This window comes from Antechinus flavipes, chromosome 2 (assembly GCF_016432865.1).
Source record: "Antechinus flavipes isolate AdamAnt ecotype Samford, QLD, Australia chromosome 2, AdamAnt_v2, whole genome shotgun sequence".
In the NCBI taxonomy this organism is placed as follows: domain Eukaryota; kingdom Metazoa; phylum Chordata; class Mammalia; order Dasyuromorphia; family Dasyuridae; genus Antechinus; species Antechinus flavipes.
In genome coordinates, this window is record NC_067399.1 from 146,985,122 (window position 1) to 147,010,060 (window position 24,939).

Sequence of the window (24,939 nt, forward strand, 5' to 3'; positions counted from 1 at the left end):
CTGACAGAATTTTGAAGGCTATGTGAAAACCTCCCCAAGTTCTATACCCTTCACAATTCATCTCAATTAATTTTATTCTTTTAGAGAGTATCCAGTCAAATCACCTCTGGCTTTCTCTATTCACTTTTCATTTTGGTTCTATGTTCTCTTTTTGGTATATGTTCTCTTTTCACTAGTTACAATCCCAAAGCAGTTGAGTAATAACATTTTATTGCAGAAAATGCAAGTACTATTCAGACCAGATTAAGACTACTGAGACGTTCATTATTCTTCATCCAGAAAGTCTGATCTAATCATGTTTTTTTTTTTACTGGAGTATTCAATAATCAGAGGAAGGAAAATTGCTACCTCTACTGTGAGATATTTATTGTGTTTTTTTATCTACTTGAACTACAAGCTAATGGTTTTTATTGTCATTTAATTGTGTCTACTCTTTTTTGTACAAATGAGAATAAAGGTGTGTCTTTATAACAACAAAAATAAGAAAATGCAAACACTTCACATAAAATGAAGCATACAGTAAATGATAACTGAAATAGAATTTTAAACATTTGAAAAATACTTTCTCATTAGACTATTATAGCAGCCCTGTGAGTTGGGTACTCTCGCTCACAGGGACATAGATTCAGAGCAGTCAGGTGCTTTAGAAATTATTTGATCCAACCTCCTCATTTTACAGATGAAGAAACTAAGACCCAAAGAAGTAACTTGCCTAATGTCTCATAGGTGATATATGAGAGAGGCTGAGATTTGAACCCCAAACCTCTAACTCCAAATCCACGTTTCTTCCCTCATAACATCTTTGTCCACATTTTATAGATGAGAACTCTAACTGAGAGAGTTTAAGTGACTTGCCTGTACTCACACAGCTTGGCAGGATTCGAACCTCCTGACTCCAATCCCAATATTCTATCCACCTGTAACAATGAGTTTATGCTGTCTACAAGATAATCACAATCATCATCTAGTCCATTTATCTTTTTAAGGTTTGCAAAACACTTTGATGGATAATAAAAGTATGAAAAAAATATAAAAAACTGAGGGTTTATCTTTGTTAGTAATTCATTGTGTTCTGGCTTTGAAATGTAAAGTCACAGAATCAGACCTTCCTCCGGTTCTGGATTGCACATTTAGGAACTTTTGTCTTTCCCTCCTGTGTTTTTAGCCCTCTTGCCTGTGCTTAGGACATCAATGGTTATGAAAGGATAGCCTTGAATCACCTCAGAAATCTACTTTGGTGTTGCTGAGACTTGACTTTTTAAAAATGCCAAATCACCTTTGAGGAAGTCAAGCCTGTACTGAGCAAGAGCTAGAATATAAAAGTGTGGCTCCCCTAGGAATTCATTTCTAGGGAGACAGGAAACTCGAATCATCTTCCAGCCTTCCCTTCTCCTTCATTCCCAAGAGTAAACCTCCCCACTTCAGGAGCAGAGTTAAATCTGTTCCATGCTTAGGAGAAGTAAGGGGATACCTGGAACATGTTGGAATGCATTCACAATAAAGAACAGAGTGGGAACCCGTCTCTTCACAGGGCAAGAAACAATACTATGATAGCCAAGTGGAGGCTGTGGAACGCCATCACCAGCAGATTACAGAAAGGCTAGAAGCAGAGTATACCCAGAGACTCCAGGACCGGGCTCTGCGCCTAAAAGCCCAGCAGGAGAAAAGCACTAAGAAGTTACCTGACCTGAGAGAGAACAGGAAAAAGGTAAGAAACTGCATTTCTGTGTAGTCCAGATCCCAAGGATGATCTTTAGAGTCTGGGAGGAGAATGTGAGATAAAGAGGAGCTAAGGGCCCAGCAGTCCCAGTACAGACACATGCCATCCATCACCTACCTGGTATCAAGTTAGGATCTTACTGATGCAAAAATTGGAACAATACATATTGTTTCAGGAGGTATTTCAGGAGTCCTCAAGTTGATTCTCACCACGGAACAAGTAGAGATAAGACCATAATTTGGGTGAGGTGACCAGGATTTAAGGAAAATAGGAAAAGGGAGGGAATAGAGTGATTGGTTAGATTTAAGCCCTTCAGAAGACAAATTTGATATGGATCCTACCTGATTTGGGACTAGAGGTAGGTAGGCTTATTTTTTGTTTATGTTTATTTTTTTAATAATAGCTTTTTGTTTTTCAAAATACATGCAAAGATAGTTTTCAAAATTCTCCCTTGCAAAACCTTTTGTTCCATATTTTTTCCTTTTCTTCCCCTCTCATTCCTCCCCTAGACAGCAAGTAATCCAATATAGGTTAAGCATGTGCAATTCTTCTAAACATATTTCCACATTTATCATGCTGCATAAAAAAAATCAGAACAAAAAAGGAAAAAATGAGAGAAAAAACTAAGTACACCAACAACAACAAAAAAGGTGAAAATACTATGTTGTCATCCCCATTTAGTCCCCATAGTCCTCTTTCTGGATATAGATGACTCTTTCTATCATGTCTATTGGAATTGGCCTGAATCATCTCATTATTGAAAAGAGCCAAGTCCATCATAATTGATCATCACATAATCTTGTTGCTATGTACAATGTTCTTTTGATTCTACTCACTTCACTTAGCTTCACTTAGTTCATGTAAGTCTCTCCAGGCCTTTCTGAAATCATCCAGATAGAATATTTCATGAAGAGACACTTTTGAACATTACTTTTCATAATTTATATATTTATATTGAAGAAAGCCAATTCAAATGTTAGCATGCAGTGTCAAAGCCTCTGATGGACAGTTATAAATAATAATTATCAAGCATTATATAGCCCTATTAAAACTTACATAGTGCTTTGCAAATAATATCTCATTTTATCCTCACAATTCTGGAAAGTAGATACTATTATTATCCCCATTTAACAGATAAAGAAACTTAGGCAAATACTGATAAAAAGTCTAGTGTCACATAGCTAAGTAAGTGTCTGAGGCTTGAACCAAGTTTTCCTTTCCGCAGCATTCTATTCACTGTACCACCAGGCTTCCTACATAGACATTAAAGTAAAGTGCTTTACATAAATTATCTAGTTGAGTTTCTATAATAACCCCATGCAACAAGAAGTACTTAAAAAGCATAGGTAGATTATTTATAGAGTATAGATGTCCTATTATAGATGAGGAAACTGAATTTTAGAGATGTAGGATGGCTTGTCCATGGGACAATGTTCAAATATGGGATTTGAATCCAAGTACAAAACTCTAACCATTAGGTTCATGATCTAGACATAAAAAATGATATTATAAACAAATTAGAAGAACATAGGATTGTTTACTTCTCAGACCTGTGGAGAAAGAAGGAACTTGTGACCAAAAAAGAACTAGAGATCATTATTGATCACAAAATAGATAATTTTGATTATATTAAGTCAAAAACTTTTTGTACAAACAAAACTAATGTAGACGAGGTTAAAAGGGAAGCAATAGACTGGGGAAACATGTTTACATTCAAAGGTTGTGATAAAGGTCTCATTTCTAAAATATATAGAGAATTGACTCAAATTTATAAGAAATCAAGCCATTCTCCAATTGATAAATGGTCAAAGGATATGAACAATTTTCAGATGAAGAAATTGAAACTGTTTCTAGTTATATGAAAAGGTGTTCCAAATCATTATTGATCAGAGAAGTGCAAATTAAGACAACTCTGACAGATACCACTACACACCTGGCTAAGAAGACAGAAAAAAAATAATGACTAATGTTGGAGGGGAAAAGGGAAAACTGGGACACTGATACATTGTTGGTGAAGTTGTGAACGAATCCAAACATTCTGGAGAGCAATTTGGAATTATGCTCAAAAAGTTATCAAACTGTGCATACCCTTCGATCCAGCAGTGTTACTACTGGGATTATATCCCAGAGAAATCTTAAAGGAGGGAAAGGGACCCACATGTGCAAAAACGTTTGTGGCAGGTCTCTTTGTAGTGGCCAGAAACTGGAAACTGAATGGATGCCCATCTATTGGAGAATGGCTGAATAAATTGTGGCATATAAATATTATGGAATATTATTGTTCTGTAAGAAACACTCAGCAGGAGGATTTCAGAAAGGCCTGGAGAGACTTACATGAACTGATGCTAAATAAAGTGAGCAGAACCAGGAGATCATTATACACAACAACAAGGCTATATAACGATCAATTCTGATGGACGTGGCTCTCTTTGACAATGAGATGATTCAAACCAGCTCCAGTTGTTCAGTGATGAAGAGAGCCATCCTACACCCAGAGAAGACTATGAGAACTGAGTGTTGACCACAACATAGCATTTTCACTCTGTTGATGTTCACTTGCATTTTGTCTTCTTTCTCAGGTTTTTTCCCCTCTTCATCTGATTTTTTTTGTGCAGCAAGATAACTGTATAAATATGTGTTTATATAGTGAATTTGGCATATATTTTAATATGTTTAACATATATTGGACTATTTGTCATCTAGGGGATGGGATAGGGGGAAGGAGGGGAAATTTTGGAACAGGTTTTGTAAGGGTTAATGTTGAAAAATTACCCATGCATATGTTTTGTAAATAAAAAATTTTAATTTTAAAAAAGTTAAAAAATAAAAAAAAATAAAAATAGAAATTTTCCTGGCCAGAACAAAAAAAATAAAAGTATGCAAAGCATGAAAAAAAGAACTCTACCCATTAGCCAACATTGTCTCTTAGTAACACAGAGAGGATATAACTTTCAAAGACAGAGGGTCCTTTTCTTTAGCACCTACTAGAAATTAATTTGTACATTTTTTTTTGGTTGTAGTTCATTTGGGGTATCATTCTGGGCAATACATCTTTAGCTTATGTACCATATGCCAATCTAGTGGGGTCTGGAAAAAATAGATCTTTTCCTTATTAATTCCATCTGTGCAGAGAACACTGTATATGGAGACTTCATTCACTTAAGTAGATTGGCATTCATGTATAATTTAAAGTCTTAGAATTTCTTGGGGCCACAGAGAGGTTGTTGCTTCATACAATGAATAATGTCAGAGACAAGACCCCAACCCAACCCAGATTTTTCTTCTATACTGGTCCTCTATACACTATATGTTATGTTATCTTTACACTTGTTCTTTGTTTAAAAAAAAAAGATTTTCCAATTTAAATGCCTTGAGGAAAAGGACCCTCTCTCATGCATCTTCCTATGTTCACTGTTTATCCATGGTGTTCTGCACCCAGCAGTGGATGAAAAAATACATGATGATGATGGTGATGATGGTGGTGACAATAATGGGATGGTGATGGTGATGCTGCTGTTGTTATTGGACTAAAAAAACTTTTCTTTTTTTTTTTAGGAGCAGAATTTTAACCAGCATCAGCAAGAACAGTTGAACCAAGCCCTACAAAAACTGATTCAGGAGCATAAGAAAAAAGTGACCTCCATTGAATGGGAATGCACCAGCAAAGTCCATAGCCTCAAAAGAGGTAGGGCTAAGCTCAAAATTATATACAGATGTGACAGATACCCTTGTATGTGAGGAACTGTCATTTATGAGAGGAGCTAACTCTATTCTGAGAGGTTCCAAAGTGCAAACATTGGGCCAATAGGTCAAAGTGACTGAGAAGTAGGTTTTATCTCAATATAAAAAAAAATTCCCTTTGTAGGGCTGGCTAAAAATTGAATGATGTGTCTTATTAGGTGATGAGTTCCTCATCATTGCATTCATTAGGAGTTAAGTGGCCTCTTATTAAGGGATATTATAGAAGGGATTCATGCTTTGAATAAGAAAAAAGACTAGATGACCCAAAGATCCCTCCCAAGTCTAAAATTCAGTGATTCCATGACCATCCATGAAAGGACAACAGGGATCCTAAAAGAAATTATGCATATAGTTATTCCTTTCACATCACAGGGGTTAGGGGGGCTGTATCCCCATGAGATGGAAAATCTATGTAAAAATTTTGGCCCACCTTTTGTACCAGAGAAGTCTGAATTATTACAGTATCAAAAGATAAAATATGTTGATATTATACAATGCTATTCATATATTTTGTGTATTTTTGATTTTCTAAACTTTTCCTGTGTCATTTGCTGGCTTTTACATGTTATCTCTGGCTTTTGCAAAAAACAAAACAAAACAAAATTCACATTTAATCTCTTATGTCAACCTGTGACATATCAAAACTATGATGGAGAAAGTAGCGATGTGGAAGAGATAACAACACAGTACCTGGAATATCAACATGAGGATCTAGGCCAGAGTCTAATGGCAAGGAATTCTAAAGACATGGGTCACTCTTTCCATAGTATCCTACACATTCTACCCCTACCTTACCTCAGGCTCAGAAAGAATTGACTTCAATGTTCAGTGACTGCAGCACAGAGTCTGGCAGGGAAACTGAGGGATGGTCTGGAGAGAAAGTGACCATAGGTAGACTTCCTATGGAGCTTTCTAAGAAATGCCAGTCTTTTACTACAGGATCCGGTTTAGTGAGCAAGGGGCATGTAGACAGTAGAGGGAAGGATGAGAATAGGAGACAAGGCGGTCAGAATGTAAAGTACATGGAATGGAGTGGTATATGGAAAAATTGAAAAAAAATGAATTGGAGCTAGTCTATTTGAGGGCCTTGGATCAGGATCTTGGTTTATAAGATTAAGAATGTATTGAGTAGTAGTTTCCCACAGATTAGCAGACAGCTGTGGACCTAGAAAGAGGGGTAGTTATCCTAAGCCATCTTTCATAGGACCTTCCTATCAAGGTTGAAGACCTCAACAAGAGCATCCAAAGATCCAATTGACTGGATCAAGTTGATGGAATAGGAGCCGAAAATGGATGGAATAACCTTTGACAGAAGTTCATGGAAGTGTTAGACCTGGGAAGGGCCTTAGCAATGACCTAGTCCAATCATTCACAACCTTCTGGAATATAAAATCCACATTTTTCATGTCAAAAAATTTTGCAAATTTCTGTCCCATCCTCAATAATAATAATTATGTTATTAATGCCCATTTTTTGAAGAAAATACATAATTATGAGAATTTGTAATGATGAAGAAACCTCTTTTCTGCAGCTCGGGAGGCTGTGATCTGGCAGCTGGAACAGTCCCACTTACAAGAAAAATATCAACTCTTCAAGCAGCAGGTGAAGGAACAGTACGCCCTGCACAGGCAACAGTTGACCAAGCGCCATGAGAAGGTAGTACCAATGCTTTTTTTTTCCCCCTGAGGCAATTGGGGTTAAGTGACTTGCTCAGGGTCACATAGCCAGGAAATATTAAGTGTCTGAGACCAAATTTGAACTCAGGTCCTCCTAACTTCAGGGCTGGTACTCTAGCCACCTAGCTGCCCCGCTCCCAATGATTTTTTGATACCTAATCTTACTAACCTCAATCAAAGAGCAGCTCTGCTTGAATCCAATCCCCTCTTCTTAAATGACTCTCCCAAAGTTGCCCCTCAAGGCATTCAGGGTCTAAAATGGGGTAAGTAGGCACTTAAAGGAACTGGATTTATTCTTCCCATAACTATTAATAGGTTTGAGTTTTACAAGGTTAGCCCATTACTTTTTAGGCACCAAATTCAGCATTCAATTGACTGCCCACATATCTTTTTATATAGTGCTTTATGGTTTGCAAAAAGCTTTCCAGGTTATCTCATTTGATCCTCACAATAACCTCTGGGAGATAGGTGCTACTATCACCCCCATTTTGCAGATGAGAAAGCTGACACTGAGAAAGGTGACTTGTTTAGTAAGGGTCACATAACTGTTAAGTGTATAATACTTAACATTGGGTTGAGAGATGACAACCCAAGTCTTCTTCACTCCAAATCCATTATCCTATTTATTGTATCATCTAGCTATTTTAGAAAGAAAGAAAAATCAGGTAACAGGAGAGTAATAGAAAGTGAAGGAGAAAGAGAATAAGATGGATGGATAAGTTACTTTATATGAAAGTCTTGTCTTGTGCTTTGCAGGATAATGAAAGGATGCACAGCTTCCATCACCTCCTATTGGAAGAGTTGAAAAACCAGCAGGCCCAGGAGAGAAGCCAGCAGCTAAAATCTCAGCGAAGCGAGGCCAGGGCCCGCCTAGCCCAGTTCAAAGAGAGCCTCAAGTTTCAGGACAAAAGTGGTTCTGAGCACAGAGAGCAGCTCAAACAGGTACTGGTCCATGGAGTAAGTATTTGTCAGTCCCTTACCATGAGAACAGTAATTTAGAATGGTACAAGGGGCCTTAGACATCCTGTGCGAACTGCTCACTTCATGGAGGGGGGATTTGGAACCCAGATGGGTGAAGAGACTTTATCCAAAGTGACGAACAGAGTTAGACTGAAAACTTAGGAATCTTGAGTCCCCATCCAGGCTCTTTCCATTAGAACAGGATTCCTGTTCAGGTACAGGTTAGTCCAGACAGCCACTGAAGTCTCTTCCAACTCCAAGATTCTGTGATTTCGTAAAAGAAACATGAGGTAAGCTAGAACCTAAAGGAATATGATCTAATCCAGTCTGGTCTCTGCCACTAGAAGCGTGACTTCAGGCAAATGCTCTTACCTGGCTGGTTTCCAGTTTCCTCCAAAATGAGGGGCTTGGCCCTTCTGCCCCTTTAATGTCAATACCTTCCCTCTATTGATTACCTCTTTCATCATATGTATGTGGGTGGATATATGCTTACCTATATCCACCCACATACATATATATTCTGCCTACACACACACACACACACACACACACACACATATTCTGCCCATATATAGTTGTTTATTGTCTCCCCTCTCTTAGATGGTGAACTTCTTGTGAAAGGATTAGTTGATTTGGGTTTTTTTTGGTGCTTTGAGGTTTTTTGATTTTTATCTCCAATCCTTAGTATAGAGCCAGGTACATAGTAGGCACTTAAAAATGCTTATTGATTTGTCTTCTGTCTCTAACATACTTTTATATCCTGCTGATTCTGTGATAAGGTAGAATATAAAAGTAATAGATGAAATATGGCAGCAAAGTACTATGAAAGTTCAGAGGACTGATCATCAATTAATAATAGTAATAATTATATTAATATTTTTATAGTGTTATTCACTATAATTAATGTATTAATAATATATTTCTATATAAGTATAGAAAGGATAAATTTCATAATTATTGTAAATATTAAGCAAAGCATAATAAATACAGCATTTATTATTTTTATTGTTATTAATAAATAAAGCATATACTATTATGTATTTATATAATGCACAAAGAACTGCGCTAAGCATTAGGGATACCTAGAGAAAAGTCAGATCACCCCTGTTAACAAGGAATTCATATTCTAAGGAGGGAGACCACACACAGGGAATGTTTCAGCTGCAAGTCAGTTGGAAAAGCCCCGTGGTCCTCAGGATCCGTTACCAAAGGAGATGTTACTGAGAGGTCCCTTCTAGTGGGGGTTAGGGATAGGGAACCAGGGTAGGCTTTGTAGAGATGGCATCTAAATGGCATATTGAAGGATGGATACGATTTCAGTGTGTGGGGAGGGGAGGGAGGTCATTCCAAAAACAGAGCACAGCATAAAAAAAAACAAATGGTCCAGCTTTTCTAGAGCACAGGAACAAGAGGGAGAGTAACGAGAAGCAAAGATGGAAACATCAGTTGGGATCAGATTGCACAGGGCCTCCATCACCCAGGTGAGGAGTTTTGCGATTACCCTGAGTATAGGCCATGGGGAATCCGTGGAGGTTTCTGAGCAGAGGTCTGGTGTGATCAGAGTTGTGTGTGTAATTCTTATTATACAATGCCTGAGCCAGGAGCCCAAAGTCCCCCTCACTGCCCTTCCACTTCAGGAGATTCTGGAAGCTTTGTTGCCCTGGTACCAAACCCAATTTGGCTTGATGTGTTTCTTGTGCAGTTCTTACAGCAAGAGGAAGGACGCCAGAAGGCAGAAACAGAGCAATGCCAGCAGAAGCACCAAAAACAGCTGCAGGAACTACAGCAGCAGCTGGAGGCCAATGTGCAGGAGGTGGGGCAGATGCAGGTGAGTGATAGGAGCCCTCTTTGCCTCAGGTGAGAGAGAGCAGAAAAGGAAATGCCAGAAACCCAGCAGACCCCATGTAGGGATGCTCCGACCTTCAAGACAGGTGGGAAAATCTTGGTTTCTGTTGCTTCTAGAAATCTGCAAAGCTGGAAGGGACCCTCAAGATTATCCCCTTCATTTTTATAAATGGGGGACTTGGGTCTGGAAAGGCTGTGTGACTTGTCAAAACTGGGATCTGAATAGAGTGCTTGGTCTGAAGAGAAGGAGATTCATCTTCCTGAGTTCAAATCTGGCTATTAATTTGAACTTATCCATGTGATCTTGGATGCTTGGATGAGTCTGATTTTCAGATTTCCTATATGTCAAGTAGGGATAGGAAGCCCATCTTCCCAGCCTCAAAGTCACTGCCCCACTGTTTTGTTTTGTTTTTGTGCTTTGAAGTTTTTTGTTCTTTCTTTGTATATCCAATCCTTAGCATAGAACCAGACACATAGTAGGCACTTAAAAATGCTTATTGATTTGTCTTCTGTCTCTAACATACTTTTATATCCTGCTGATTCCATGTCTAGTCTCATACACATTCATGCCCTCCCACAGAATCTATATTCCATCCAAACTGAGTTTCCTTATATTCTGCATTTTTAGCCATGGCCCATTCTTCTTTAAGACAGAATAACAATTGTACTCTCCTTCATGTTAGCAATGAACTCCTCCTACATCTATGGAAATCCTTTTTTTTAAGGAACAAATTCAAAACACCCTTTTTGTAGAGCCTTTCCTAATACTCTTTCCCTATCCCCCTCACTGGAAATGATTCATTTCTCTTTGAATCTTTCATTCCACTATGTGTGAATTCTCCTGTGCACTCAATGATATTCTAGTTTTATTGTGCTTATCTGTGTACACATGTTTTATTTCTTCTTCCCTTCCCCCAAAGTTTAAGTTCCCTTTGAACAGATGCTGTGTCCTTTTTCACCTTTCTGTCCTCTGATACTTACCATAATATCTTGCACCTACTATAATCAATGTGGATTCTCCCCTTTCCCCCAACATGGATCTCAATCTCTCTATAATTTAGGCTCGAGAGTTGTTATGGTCAAAACCTCTGCAATCAACCTGGCAATGAGCCTTTCCAACCTTAGATACGCAAGTTCTTGGGTAATAGATGCAAAATCTATTTCCAGACCTGGATTTCTTTCCAGCTTGATAGAGCCTACCAACCCTTGTGTTCCATTGGCTAGACTTTGAGAACCAGGGCAATATCAAGGCTATGTTGGAGCCTAGGAAAATGGGATCTTAGTGGAACCCTTGTACATGGTTAGTGCTTAGTGAAGTTAGTTGAATTGAACACCTGCCTTCTTTCTTTCCATGGCTGATGTGATAACACAATAAGATAAGGCATATGAGAACTTTTAAAGGCTGTATAAATTGGAGTATCAAGTATTATTTGCAGCCCATCCTTAAGAAAGGTGAATCCCATCTGCGGGTGGCAGGTTAATAAGTGGAAACTTGGTCAGGGCATATATGCTATGATGAATCTAGATGAGTAATGGCCAGTGAAGTTCCAAGCAGAGACCTCACCAGCTTGCCTTTTTACCTCTCTATATAGAATGAAAAAATTCAGCGCCTGGTAGCACAGGAAAAGAAGAAGCTGATGACTCTGGATGATGAACACACCATGGAGCTACATGAATGGCAGGAGAGGCTAGCTGCCCGAAAAGAGGTATGGTATATGAGACTGATGGAAGAAGAAGGTCAGGGAAACGTGAAAAGTTCTGGTTATTGTCCAGGCTTAGACATGAAGAGATGATTTGGAAATTGTGGTTCACAGTAGGCACTCCATAAATGCTTGCTGAGGGGAGTGATGATGTCCAATTGGATCCAAGGCAAGTCCTTGTCAGAATTTTTCAGACTCTAAGAGGCGGAGATAGAAAGGGAGAGCATTTGAAACACGAGGGATAGTACAAAGATGTGGAAATGGAAGACAGAATATCATTTGTGTGTTTTTCTGGATGTACCATCGAAAGCAGGGTGAGGAGTAATTTATAACAAAACTAGAAAGGAAAATTGGAGCCAGATTATGAAGGGCTCTAACGGTTAAACAAAAGAGTTTGTACGTGATCCTGGAGGTAACAAGAGCCACTGAAGTTTATTTAGCAGGGGAGACACAAGGTCAGACTTTGTGCTTTAGGAAACTCAGTTTGGATGAAATATAGATTCTGTGAGAGGGCACGAATGTGTATGATACAGGTGGGGAGGGACTGGAAGAGAGGTACTAGGGAGTCTGGACTTTATTGGATAATCAGTGCAGAATTTTGAATAGGGAGCTGTGCATTAGGAAGACTAACCAGGCAGATCAGAAGAAAGGAATGAACTATGTATAGCTTCCTTCTTTCTATCCTTCAGATGCTGGAGGAAGAGCTGTCTAGAGCCCAGCTTCGTTTCCCAGGGCCCCGGCGAGGGAGTGAGCCAGCGAGGAGGCTTCAACGGTTCTTCCCTGTGTTCCATTTCCCGACATGATAACCTCAGTCATCGTAAAGAGAGCTAACCCACTGTTTTCCCCTGTGAGAGCTAGCCCACACCTTCTTTCACCTCTGAGAGCTAGCCCACACCTTCTTTCATCTGTGAAAGCTAACCTACATCTTTCATGAGGACTTTTTTTGGAACTTCTTCAAAAGTGGGGATACACTATACCTTAAGGAAAAGAAAAAGATCTATTTGTAACAAAATATTTTTAATAGTGAAAAACTGGAAAGAACCATCCCACCAGTCATGGAATGGTTGAATAAATTGTGGTTTATGAATAAAATGGACTATTACTGAATCCACTGCCGTAACTAGGGTGGGGCCATCAGAATATTACTCCAAGGGTATTAACATCCAGTTGGATTTTTTGTTCCCCACATTGATGGTCTGGTCTATCCTGGTATTTCACAGTCCTCTGCTGGTCTGTGGCACATGGTGCAACCCCATTCCCTTCTGCATAACACAATACTTCTACAAAGAATATGAATATGAAAAAAATTGAATAAAGTGGTTCAGAGTAAAAAAAAATTTAACCAAAAGAGCAATCTACATACTGATTACAATAATATACATAATAATATATGCAAATATAGAAAATGTACCCTAAATCAGGAGAAAAAAGAGAATTGTACACAGAAAAGACAGATTTGACATGACTTAAATTTATATATTTTGTTACAGTATAAACAATGTAAACTTCTGATTTTGTGTAAATTGTTTTGCTTTTATTCATGTGCTTTAAGGTTTCAAGTTTATAACAAAAATATTATAGTATTGTTATAATAACATCTTATAGTAAAAAAAAATTTTTTTAAGAGTGAAGGTCATAGCTCCAGGTGTTATTTTAACAATCTGGTTTGGGGAATATGCCATTTAAGGACAAATCAAATCCTGCTCATAAATAACTCAATGTGCTTCTGAAGATCTTCCTGCAGAGGGAGATAGAAAGCAGGTTTGTGGCCCCAAACCAGTCTCCATCTAGCAGTACTCTAGGCTCAGTCCATCAGAGGTTTACTTAGAGAAACTAGGTTGTTAGGACAAAAAGTGTTAACAAGAATCCCTTTTCCTCCCCCTTTTTTTCTAAAGGTGCTCTTATTTAAGGAGGATGTAAACTATTATCTGCTTTGGATGTACCCAGAGCTCAAAGCTCCAACAAGGTATATGACTTTAATTATAAAGTATTAGATTCATCAAATGAGGCATCATCCTTGTCTCTAAGAAAGTATAATAGTTTTGGAATCTAAACCCTGGGTTCAAATCCTTCTTCTATTTTTTATTGTATCATTTTAGGAAATTCTTTCAATGTTTCAGGGGAACTAGGCAATACAGGGGACTCAGTACTGGGACTAGAATCAGGAAGATTCAAATTTACTAGCCTCAGACATTTACCAGCTATATGACTCTGGACAAATCACTTAACCCTGTTTGCCTCAGTTTTCTTATCTGTAAAATGCCAAGAAAACCCCAAGAGGGGTAAATGTGTGTGTGTGTGTATATGTGTGTGGAGGGCATCTATATTATCTATATATATCTATACATAGTATGCTTAACTGTAGCCTGCTTGGGAGAGATGGGGGAATGAAAGGGGAAAAATAAAATAAAATAAAAAGTGCTTAGCAGAGAACACAAGGAAACAAAGAAAAGATGGAAGTCAGAATATAATTTCTCCTATTATTATATATATTTTCTTGAAATGGAAATGTATTGTTATATATTTTGAATTTTCCCTGATATTCTGCTGGGCACATGATAATGTTCCATTTTCTTTTGTTTTTTATTTTCCTTTTCTGTCTTTTTTCTATTCTTTTTTTTCTTATTTTATATTTAGTTCAATCAATTAAAAATAAATAAGAAAGAGTAAAAAGATTTAAAAAAAAGAAAACTCCAAGAGTTGGAGACAACTGCAATGACTTAACAACAATTGTTTTAGAGCTTCAGTTTTTCAGCCTATAAAAATAGGGAGATTAGACAAGATGAAATCTTCCAGATCTAAAAGCCTATGAACTTGTTAGACTAACCAAGTCAGTTTATAGGAGAAAATGAGGGGGAGAACTAATTTGTTCAAGATTGCCTTATAAATGTATGGCAGAGAGCTCACTCAGTTCTCATATCTGATCTATAGTCTGTAATTTAGGAAAGACATTATAGTAAGGTTAAAAATGAGTGCCCTAAAGGGGAGGGACTATGCTCCTCTATTTCATGTTCTATGAATATGGGCTGAAAGAAATGAGGATTTTTAGTCTGAAGAAGTGAAGACTTAGGGAGGGAGTGGGGCAGAGAACATCTAGCTGCCTTTGAGTATTTGAACAGCAATCGTGTATAAGAGGGCAGTGAATGGCACAATTGGAGGAAAAGTAGCATGACTGCAGTTATGACATGTAGTTAACCAGGGAGGTCAACTTGAAATATTTCCATTACTTTGAGTTATTTCTCTAAGGATTTGTTCACTGAAAGAAAATGGGTATATGGCAGAAAAAAGTTGTTTATATGTTAAGACCACAATAACATTATACCAAAGGCTGGAATTCTTGCAGGAAACACAAAAATTCTCCTCTTTCAGTCCTGAGCTTCCTATTCTCTTGCTCAGACCTTTTCCCGGAGAACTCTAGCATAAATGGTACTTACCACAGGGCTGTTAACATAGAGGGCATTTCCTGTCTGCTGACCTGAATTAATTTAGTTGAATAAATTCCAAAAACATCCCAAACCACAGACTTTACCTAGCTTCTACATTTTCTATATGATCACTGGCAAGATACAACCTCTCAGTCTCAATTTCCTCATCTGCAAGATGGGAATAAATTTTTTATAGATCTTAGAGGACTACGGAAATGTGAGTTGTCAATCCATTAAAGCAGAACAATAATGCCACGTGGTTGCCAAACCTATAAATTCCAGAATTGCACCAATTATGTCACTGCCCTGAATGTTCCATTAAAAAGAAAAACACTGTGTGCCCTGTAAGTCTTATCACAAGCTGAAAAGTTTGAGGCTCTGACAGGGGTTATCACTCCTACATCTCCTGGCTTGGCTCAGTTTCCTTCCTAGAAACAAAACAAGCTTGTTTAGCAGGGCTCTGGCTGGCGGTTCTCTGTCTAATTGCACAAAGGGGAAAAATGTTATTTGGAGCTATAGTCCTCCTCCTCCATCACTCAGAGCCAGGATTGAATCTTCATCCTGGAAACCTCCAAGCAATACACTTAATCCCAGTGTCAAAAATATAGCTATCTAAGAGAGGAGATCGTACAGGACAGAATGAATCAATCTGACAATTTTGGAGGGTGAAAAAATTTTTTTCTGATACTGCCAAACTATAGAGCAGTGGTATCCAAATCAAATAGAAAGAAACAATTCTCTTTGGATCCCTTTTTGCCATATATTCACTCAGTTTTATAATGTAATGTTTATTTTTTATTGTATTTTTATTTATTTTGTTAAATATTTCCCAGTTACATTTTAATCTGGCTCCTGAGGTACTTGGAAGTTTGTGAGACTTAGTGTTTGGCATTCCTACAGTAGAATACAAAATCATTTACTCTGTTTCCATGATCAGATGCTATTTGACCTTGTCCCCTGTATGGGATCCTCAGCTGTAGGAAAACAGAGGACTCTTATGATCCATGTTACAAAGCAGGCTAATGTCGAGAGGGCATTTCAGAGCCACAAACTCCCAGAATCTCAGAGCCAGAAGGGACTTCAGTGGCCTTCAAGTTCAAGGTACACATGAACTCTTAGAATCTGATTTACAAGATATTAGATAGCTAGTCCAATAGTCTTTGCTGGAAGACCTCCAATGACAGGGAACTCACTACCTACCAGGGGAGTTGATAATCCACTTTGGTAACTTCCATAGCTAAGAAAATTTTCCTTGTATCATTCACCTCTTCTCTCTAGATTCTCCCAGTTCTCCTCCTACCTGTCCAACTGCTTCTCAATCTCCTTGGCTGGATCTTCATCTAGGTCTAATCAGGGATGTCTTCCAAAACTTTCTCCTGAGTCCTCTTTCCAATTCCCTTTATTTTCCCTCACCTCATGATCTCATCAGTTTCCAGGTATTCAATTATCTATCATTCCCAGATTTACATGTTGTTGTTTTCAGTCTTTTTTCAGGATTGTTCAACTCTTTGTGACCTTATTTGGGGTTTTCTTGACAAAGATACTGGAATGGTTTGTCATTTTCTTCTCCAGTTCATTTTACAGAGGAGGAAACTGAGGCAAATAGGGGTAAGTGTCTTGCCCACAGTTAGTTAGTAAGTTCTTATTTGAACTCACAAAGAAGAGCCTTCCAGTCTCCAGACCTAGCATTCTACCCACTGAGACACCTAGCGGCGCTGGCTACAGATCTATGCATGCAGTCCTAATCTCTCTGCTGCGCTACAATCATGAATTTCCAGCTACCTCTTGGATACTTCAAACCGAATATCCTATTGGCATCTCAATCTCAACTTGGGCAAAGTAGAATTCACGTTTCCCCAGGCTTCCCTATTACTGTCAAGGGCAGTAATCATCATCCATCATCCCCATCACCCAAGCTCACTTATAACTTTAGTATCATCCTTGACCCCGCCCTCTCTCACCAGATATATCCAATCCTTTGCAAACCTTGCCTTTTCTGTCTTTACAACATTTATAAGCCCCCTTCTCTCCCACACTGCCATATCTCTAATGGGTCTCCCTGTTTTACCTCTCTTCTCAATCCAATCCACCTTCTATTTAGCTTGATTTTTCTAAATAAAGTGTATGTCTGACCATGTCAGCCCAACCTGTTCAAGGGATTCTAGTAACTCCCTATCACCTCCAGGATAAAATATGAAGTCTTTATAGCTCTTTATAAGCTCTTTATAACCTGGACTCTTTCTTCTGACCTCTTAAAATCTTAGCTCTTTTCATATATTCTATGATCCAGCAACACTGACCTATTTGTAGTTCCTGAGCACAACACTACTCCTATTTCCATAAAAAAGCACTTACTGTCCCCCACACCTGGCATGCAGGGAGCCTTCCTGGTTCTCCAGACCCCTTCCCATCCCAATCTCCAAGCTACTACTCCACTTTCATACTCACTTTCACCTATTCTGTCAATGTCCTATACTTAGATGGGATATCTTCCATTAGAAAAAGGGCTCCTTACTATGCTCAAAGAACTAACAAACTGTGAATACCTCTTGATTCAGCAGTGTTTCTACTGGGCCTGTATATTAAAGAGATCTTAAAGGAGGGGAAAGGACCCACATGTGCAAAAATGTTTGTGGCAGCCTTCTTTGTAGTGGCCAGAAACTGGAAACTGAGGAGATGCCCATCAGTTGGAGAGTGGCTGAATAAGTTATGGTAAATGAATATTATGGAATATTATCGTTCTCTAAGAAACAATCAACAGGATGATTTTAGAGAGGTCTGGGCAGACCTACACAAACTGATGCTGAGTGAAATGAGCAGTATAGATCACTACACGGCAACAAGACTATACGATGATCAATTCTAGGGCCATGGCTCTTTCCAACAATGAGATGATTTAGATCAGTTCCAATAATCTTGTAATGAAGAGAACCAACTACACCCAGAGAGAGGAGTATGGGACTAAATATGGATCACAGCATAGTATCTTCACTCTTTATGTTGTTGTTTGCTTGCATTTTGTCTTCTTTCTCAGGTTTGTTTTTCTTCTTGATTTGATTTTTCTTGTGCAGCAAGATAACTGTGTAAATATATGTACATATATTGAATTTAACACCTATTTTAACATATTTAACATATATTGGATTACCTGCCATCTAGGGGAGGGAGTGAAGGGAAAGAAGGGAAAATTTGGAACACAAGGTTTTGCAAGGGCCAATGCTGAAAAACTATCCATGCATATTTTGTTGGTGGTGGTGGTTTTGTTTTGTTTTTGCTAAGGTGATTGGGGTTAAGTGACTTGTCCAGGGTCACACAGCTAGAAAGTGTTAAGTGAGGTCAAATTTGAACTCAGGTCCTCCTGACTTCAGGGCTGGTGCTCTATCCACTGTGCCACCTAGCTGCCCCACCCTCCATGCATATGTTTTGTAAATAAAAAGCTTTTTAAAAATTGACTTTTTTCATTAAGAAAAAAAAAAAACATGCTTCTTGAAGCTATATTACATGCAGCTGCCATACCTCACATCTTAGTAGAAGAGTTAACGAATAGATCTCAAACCTGTTGATGAGTTAGGGGATTGTCTACCCAAGCGTGTGAAGACTTTTCTTGGAAAAATGTATGGATAAGACTAATTTGTTCCAATGGTTGAAGCAGCCACTGAGTAGCACTTAGAGCTTGGTCAAACAATGAAGATGCTAAGGTCATCCATTGCATCCTCAGCAATCGCCAGTCATCTTGACTTTTGTCTTGTCATTGGTCTGGGATGACTCTGGAAGAGAATGTGAGGCTGATGACTTTGTGCAACTGCCTCATTTAAATTCAATTCACTTGAGAGCAAGATATTACCTCACAATGAATTGTCATTGGTCCTCTTCAAAAATGATGGACAACAATATATGCTCCTTGAGAGCCAGGACCGGATTTTGCTTTCTTTTGTAGCCCCAGGTCTTAACTGAGTGCCAAGATATAGAAGATGCTTAATAAAGGCCCTTTGACTGATTGATTTTCATTAAGCTGAAATCTGCGTCTTTGCAATGGGCACTCATTGTTTCTACTTTTATCATCTACACCAAATAGAACAAATATGAGTCATCCATCAGATGATAATGATTTTCAAATATTGTAAAAGCTATCATGTCTCTCCAAAAGCTTTTCTACTCCAGGCTGAGCGTCACTAGTACAGTCTAATAGAATATACTTTGGGCATGAATTTAAGGTCTTTTACCATCCTAGTAACCTTGCTCTGGACAATTCTGACCTTTCCTATATCCTTCCCAATGTGGTACCCAGAATTGAACATCACACTTATCAGAATCTTACCAGGGAAAAGTACAGAAGGATGATTTCCCCAGTGCTGTACAACATGCTTTTCAGTGCTACCTCTGATCAAATCAACTACTTTGGCTGCCATGTTAAACTTGTGGTTCCCTGAAATCCCCACATTGATGTGGTCCTAGACATTAAAGTATTTGGATCGTATTTCCATTCTATTAAGGTAGCAGAATAATTTGGTAACAATCATTTGACTCCTTTGGATCAGCAAAACGAAAAATGATACTGACTTCTTAACTTCTTTAGCAGTCACAAAAGCAAAGCAAATGAATGAAATTATGCCATCAAATCTTGGCATTCCTTGAAGAAAATATCATTTCACTATTAAAAAAAATAATTTTCTGCTTTTTCAAAGTACTTTCACACCCATGCCTTATTCACACAATAGCCTTAAGAGGCATTATTATTCTCGTTTGATAGATGAGGAAATCAAAACTTAGAACAATTAATTTTACTCCCCTAATGTTATGCAGCCAATTAATAACTGCTTACATTTTTTATAATCTAGAAAAGGAAATGGCAAAGTATTCTAGCACTTGACAAATCAAGAAAACCCCAAAAGGTGTCACAAAGAGCCAATCACAACTGAAAATGAGTATACAACAAGCAACAAAATATTTTTATAGTGCTTAAAGGTTTATAAAATGTTTTCCTCACAGGAGGCTACAAAAAAAAAAAAATAATGGATTTAACACCAAAACCTGAGTTCAAATCCTGACTCTTCCATGTGATAACTTTTAAAGATTTCTTCTGGCTTTAAATCCTAGGATTCTATGAAACTATAAAAGAGGGAATAGAGGTATTATAAATCTCAAAGCATAGATGATGAAACTGGAATTTAGAGATTAAATGACTGGCTCAAGGTCACCCTTGATCATAGCAAATGCCATGAACAGAGTTTAAACTCAAGTCTGCCAATGGCCAAGAATTCTTCCCAGTGTTCTTTCTATTCTATTACCCCCATCCCTTCTCTGGTTAATAACAAAAAAAAGAACCCAAGCTCTTGTCTATAAGACTTTTACTTTCCCCTGGGTTAAGTTAGCTTATAGAGTGATTTTGTGTTTTTTAAATATATAATAGCTTTTGCTGAAGTATTTTCTCCTTAAGTACTGACTAAATTCTACTGTAGAAAGAATGGGTCAAATATTGGTTTTAGAACCTGTGAGGAAACCCGTCTTCTTTCTCTCAATAAAGGGGAAAAGATATTCAGCAAAGATATGGAGTTAGTTCAGTTAGGTACAATTCCTCTATAACCTCCTCATTTGTCATAGAATGTTATATATGTCAGATGGAGACATTGTATTGTACAATGTCCTTTTCCTTTTTTATATAGGAAGGCTTTTATGGAGGAGGCCTACAGTGTTTTTGTTTTTTGTCTCCCTCTGTCATCCAGGCTGGAAGTATAGAGGCTACTCTCTACCTAGTGATGATCATGGATTTGTTTTCAATCTGTCCCAACTGACCTCTTCTCAAGCAATCTGCTGGCCTCTGATTTCCAGGGGCTAAATTTAGTAAAGACAGTTACTTAACTTAAGCATCTAAGCTCAATAGATCTACCAGTCTATCCCTAAATCTGGCAAGGTAACACATTGAAAAAATATAAGGGTGTAAAAAAAAAGATATCAATAAAACTTTTTTCCCTTTCTTTTAGAGAGGTCTAGTTGATGAAGTACACAGTTAAAGTAGCTTGCATAAATGGTCCCATAGGCTGAATAGTCAGCAAAAGACAGCAAACTAGTACAATTCCTATATATAACAGCAGCCAATAACCTTTCTAGGACAAAGTAATACAGTGTTGGTTTATTTAACCTTGTATTTCATAGCATTTTTCTTTCCTAAGGTGCACTTTATAGCATCTCAAAGCATAATAGTTCATTAAATACAGTACAGCAGAAATATCAACAGGGTAAAAGTTAGAAGCTCTATGCTCCTGAGTTCAGCTTTTCAGTCAGTCATCAGTCAAAAAGTATTTATAAAGAGTTTACTATATGCCAGGAACTGTGATAAACCTACAGATTCAAAGAAAGAGAAAAACACTACCCTTGCCCTTATAGAGCTCAAATATTAGTGTAGAAGACTACAGGCCAAAAACTATATATTTATAAGATAGATTCAGTGTAAATGTAAGGTAATCTCACAGGGAAAGGGATTTGTAGTAGCAGGGTCTTCGAAAGACCTCCTTCATGATGTAAAATTTGAACTGAATCCTGAAGCTGAAAAAGTCAAGAAGCAGATGGAGGCCCTGGGGTAGTAGATAGATAGTGAAAAGACTTAGGAAATAGACTATTAACGAGTCCCTTCTAAAGGACTGTTTCCTCATCTATCAAATGGATACAATGGGACCTAATGTCCTGGGCCAGGCTTGACTCAGGTTATCCAGCGGTTCAGGATTGGGATTAGACCTCAAATGAGACATGTATAGGTCATATAATTGTTAGGAAGACAAATGTTACACAGCAAGATTGTGTGATGGTGGTCTATTATTCAAGTACTTTATTCAAAGTAATTCCAATAGACTTGAGATGGAAAGTGCTATCCACATCTAGAGGGAGAACTATGGAGAATGAATGTAGATAAAAACATATTATTTTCACCTTTTTTTTTCCTTTCTTGTGATTTTTTTCCCTTTTGGTCTGATTTTTTTTTTTTTGCACAACACAACAAATATGAAAATAGGTTTAACATGATTGTACATGTGTAACCTATATAAGATTGCTTGCTGTCTTGGGGAGGGGGGAGGAAAAGGAGGAAGGAAGAAAAAATGTGGAACACAAAATCTTACAAAAATGAATGTTGAAAACAATCTTTGCATGTGTTTGAAAAATAAAATACTATTGAGAAAAAAAAGGCAAATGTTACCGGGCAACAGGATCAAAAAGATATTCAACAAAGATAGAATAGGTTCAGTTGGGGGCAGTTTATCTCACCTCCCATTTGCCATAGTGACCTAGCTGTTCAGAAGGATGGATTGACTGTCAAGCCTGAGGGACATGGATTGCTTATCCATGTCCTGGGCTTTTGTGCCACTGAGAATCACTTCAGTAGTTCAAACCCTAGTTCCCGGACCAATAAAATCTCAAAGACAACTTCATTGATAAAAAAACCAAACCAAAACAGACAAACAAAAAAAACTCTAAATAGTAAACTAGCCTATAGGGCAGAAGCCTTTCAGGCCTCTCTCTACTTGTAGCTATTGCTCTCATCCTACCTGTCTCATCTCTCTCATTTGACTCATGGGACCAAGGGAGAAAACAGATGTGAAGGTTGTTCATATTTTTATATATGTATATATATATATATGCATGTAAGTATATATATGCATATATAATATCACACTTTGTGGTGGTTGGTATTATTCAAGTCATTTTAGTCATGGCTGACTCTTCATGACCTCATTTGGATTGGTTTGTTTTTTAACAAAGATACAGAGTAGTTTGCCATTTCCTTTTCCAACTATACTATGATGATCCAAATATAAGTTGTACTTTCCTCCCATATTTGACTTGTGTAAAACCTGAAGAAGGACTATATGTGTTATTTATTAATGTATGTCTACATACCAAAGGCAGCAAAGTGGTGCAGTGAATAGAACGCTGGTCCAGCAATCAGAAAAATCTGAGTGCAAGTTTAGCCTAAAACACTTGACTATTGTGTGACCTTAAGAAAATCATGAACCTCTGTCTGTTTCTGTTTTCTTACCTATAAAATGGGGATGGTAATAATAGCACTTATTTCCCAGGGGTATCATAAGGATCAAATGAAATGTTATTTGTAAAAAGTGTTTATGCATTTTTTCCTTTTGGAAGAGATTTAATTTTAGGGGTGTAGCCTATGTTTTTTAATGCCCATTCAGACCAATAATTATAAATTATTATTAATCAAAGTGCTTTCCTTCTTTTTCAGAATATCCCTTTATATGAGGTGAGGATGGATTATTTCTCTTAGTTTTATAAGAGGTTCACTGATTTAGTCAGTTACACAGGAAGCAATTAACAGAGGCAAACCCTTCAACCTAGAAATCCTGACACATAGGTCAGTGCCTTTGCTCACTAGGGACACAGTTTCCTGACCTTGTCAGATTTCTAAAAGGAAGCTGATTCAAGATATGAAATGAATAAGTACTTCAATTGTTGAACAACTACCAAAGACTGTATTTTAAACAATATATTTACAAATTAGTGACCCTACTCATTAAGCTACATCTCAATTAGCTCCCAATTCAATCTAGAAAATATTAAGAACATTTACTAGATGCTAGGGATACAAAGAGTGACAGTTAGATGGCCCAGTTGATAGAGCACTAGACTGGGAATCAAGAAGACTGTCTTCCTGAGTTCAAATCTGGCCTCAGATATTTACAAACTGTGTGATCCTGGACGTCACTTCACTCTGTTAACCTCAGTTTCCTCATCTGTAAAATGAGCTTGAGAAAGAAATGGCAAAACACTCCAGGATCTTTGCTAAGAAAGCCCCAAAAAGGATTATGAGGAGCCCCACATGACTGAACACCCACAAGGGATACAAAGACCAAAACCCCCCACAATTCCTGCCCTCAAGGAGCATACATTTTATTGGAGGGCTACAACATGTACAAAGATAATTAAATACCAACAATTTGAGGGGAAAAAAAAGGAGGGGAAGGGGGAAAATTGGGGGATGAGGGAAAGTTTAATCCGTGCAAAATGGCACATGAAGTGAGTCTTGAACAAAGCTTGGTATTTCAACAGGTGGAGGAGAAGAGGAGGTAAATTCTATGCACCAGGGAATAGTCTGTGCATACGTGAGATAGAATGGTAGGTTGGGGAAGAGCAAGTTGGTAAATTCAGCTGGAACAGAGTGTGAAAGGGATTACTGTGAGATAAGCCTAGAAAGATAGACTGGAGCCATATTGTGAAGGTCTTTAAATGCCAAACTGAGTTTTACCTTAGAGATAATAGGGAGTTTTATCTTATCAAACTTTTATCCTAGAAATAATGAGGAACTATTCAGGAAAACGATATGATCAGCTTTGTAATTTGGCAGCTGTACGAAGGATGGATTAAACAGGGGAAAAAGTTGAGTTTGAACATTCAATTCACCTGTCACAATAGCACAATAGTCAAGAAGTGCTGGGGACTTTCCCCAGAAAGGTGGCAGTGAGAGAAGAAAGGAAGCCTTGGATATGTTATGGAGATAGAATGAACACAACTTGGCAACTGGCTGGATACAGATACTGAGGGAGAGTAAAGAATTGAAGGCAATCTCAATGTTGCAACTCTAGATGACTGGAAACATGATGGTCCCCCTAGTCTGGAAAGCAAAATGCAAATGAGGACTTGAAACTCAGCTGTCCAATAAATGAATTACAAATCATTTATTCCACACTTAACATTGTGCTAAACACTGAGGCTACAAATGGATAAGCAAGAAAGTGTCTACTTTCAAGGAGTTCACATTGTAACTAGGTTCCAACCCAATACTCTAGAAGTAAAAAGGAAGCTGAGTGGTTTACCAACCATACAGTACAATGCCTAGCACACAGTAGATGCTTAATAAATATTTG

At 37.9% G+C, this 24,939-nt stretch overlaps 1 protein-coding gene across 1 annotated transcript in view; it reads left to right on the forward strand.

Moving 5' to 3' along the window:
- Window positions 1-13,152, forward strand: part of LOC127548365 (serine/threonine-protein kinase 10-like) — a 64,911-nt gene extending 51,759 nt beyond the window's left edge. The window contains exons 12-18 of the mRNA XM_051975755.1: window positions 1,532-1,708; window positions 5,276-5,405; window positions 6,993-7,117; window positions 7,894-8,079; window positions 9,800-9,925; window positions 11,535-11,648; window positions 12,332-13,152. Coding sequence (XP_051831715.1) covers window positions 1,532-1,708; window positions 5,276-5,405; window positions 6,993-7,117; window positions 7,894-8,079; window positions 9,800-9,925; window positions 11,535-11,648; window positions 12,332-12,445 — 972 coding nt within the window. The 3' untranslated portion in view covers window positions 12,446-13,152. The remainder of the gene's footprint in view (window positions 1-1,531; window positions 1,709-5,275; window positions 5,406-6,992; window positions 7,118-7,893; window positions 8,080-9,799; window positions 9,926-11,534; window positions 11,649-12,331) is intronic.
- Window positions 13,153-24,939: the final 11,787 nt, after the last annotated feature.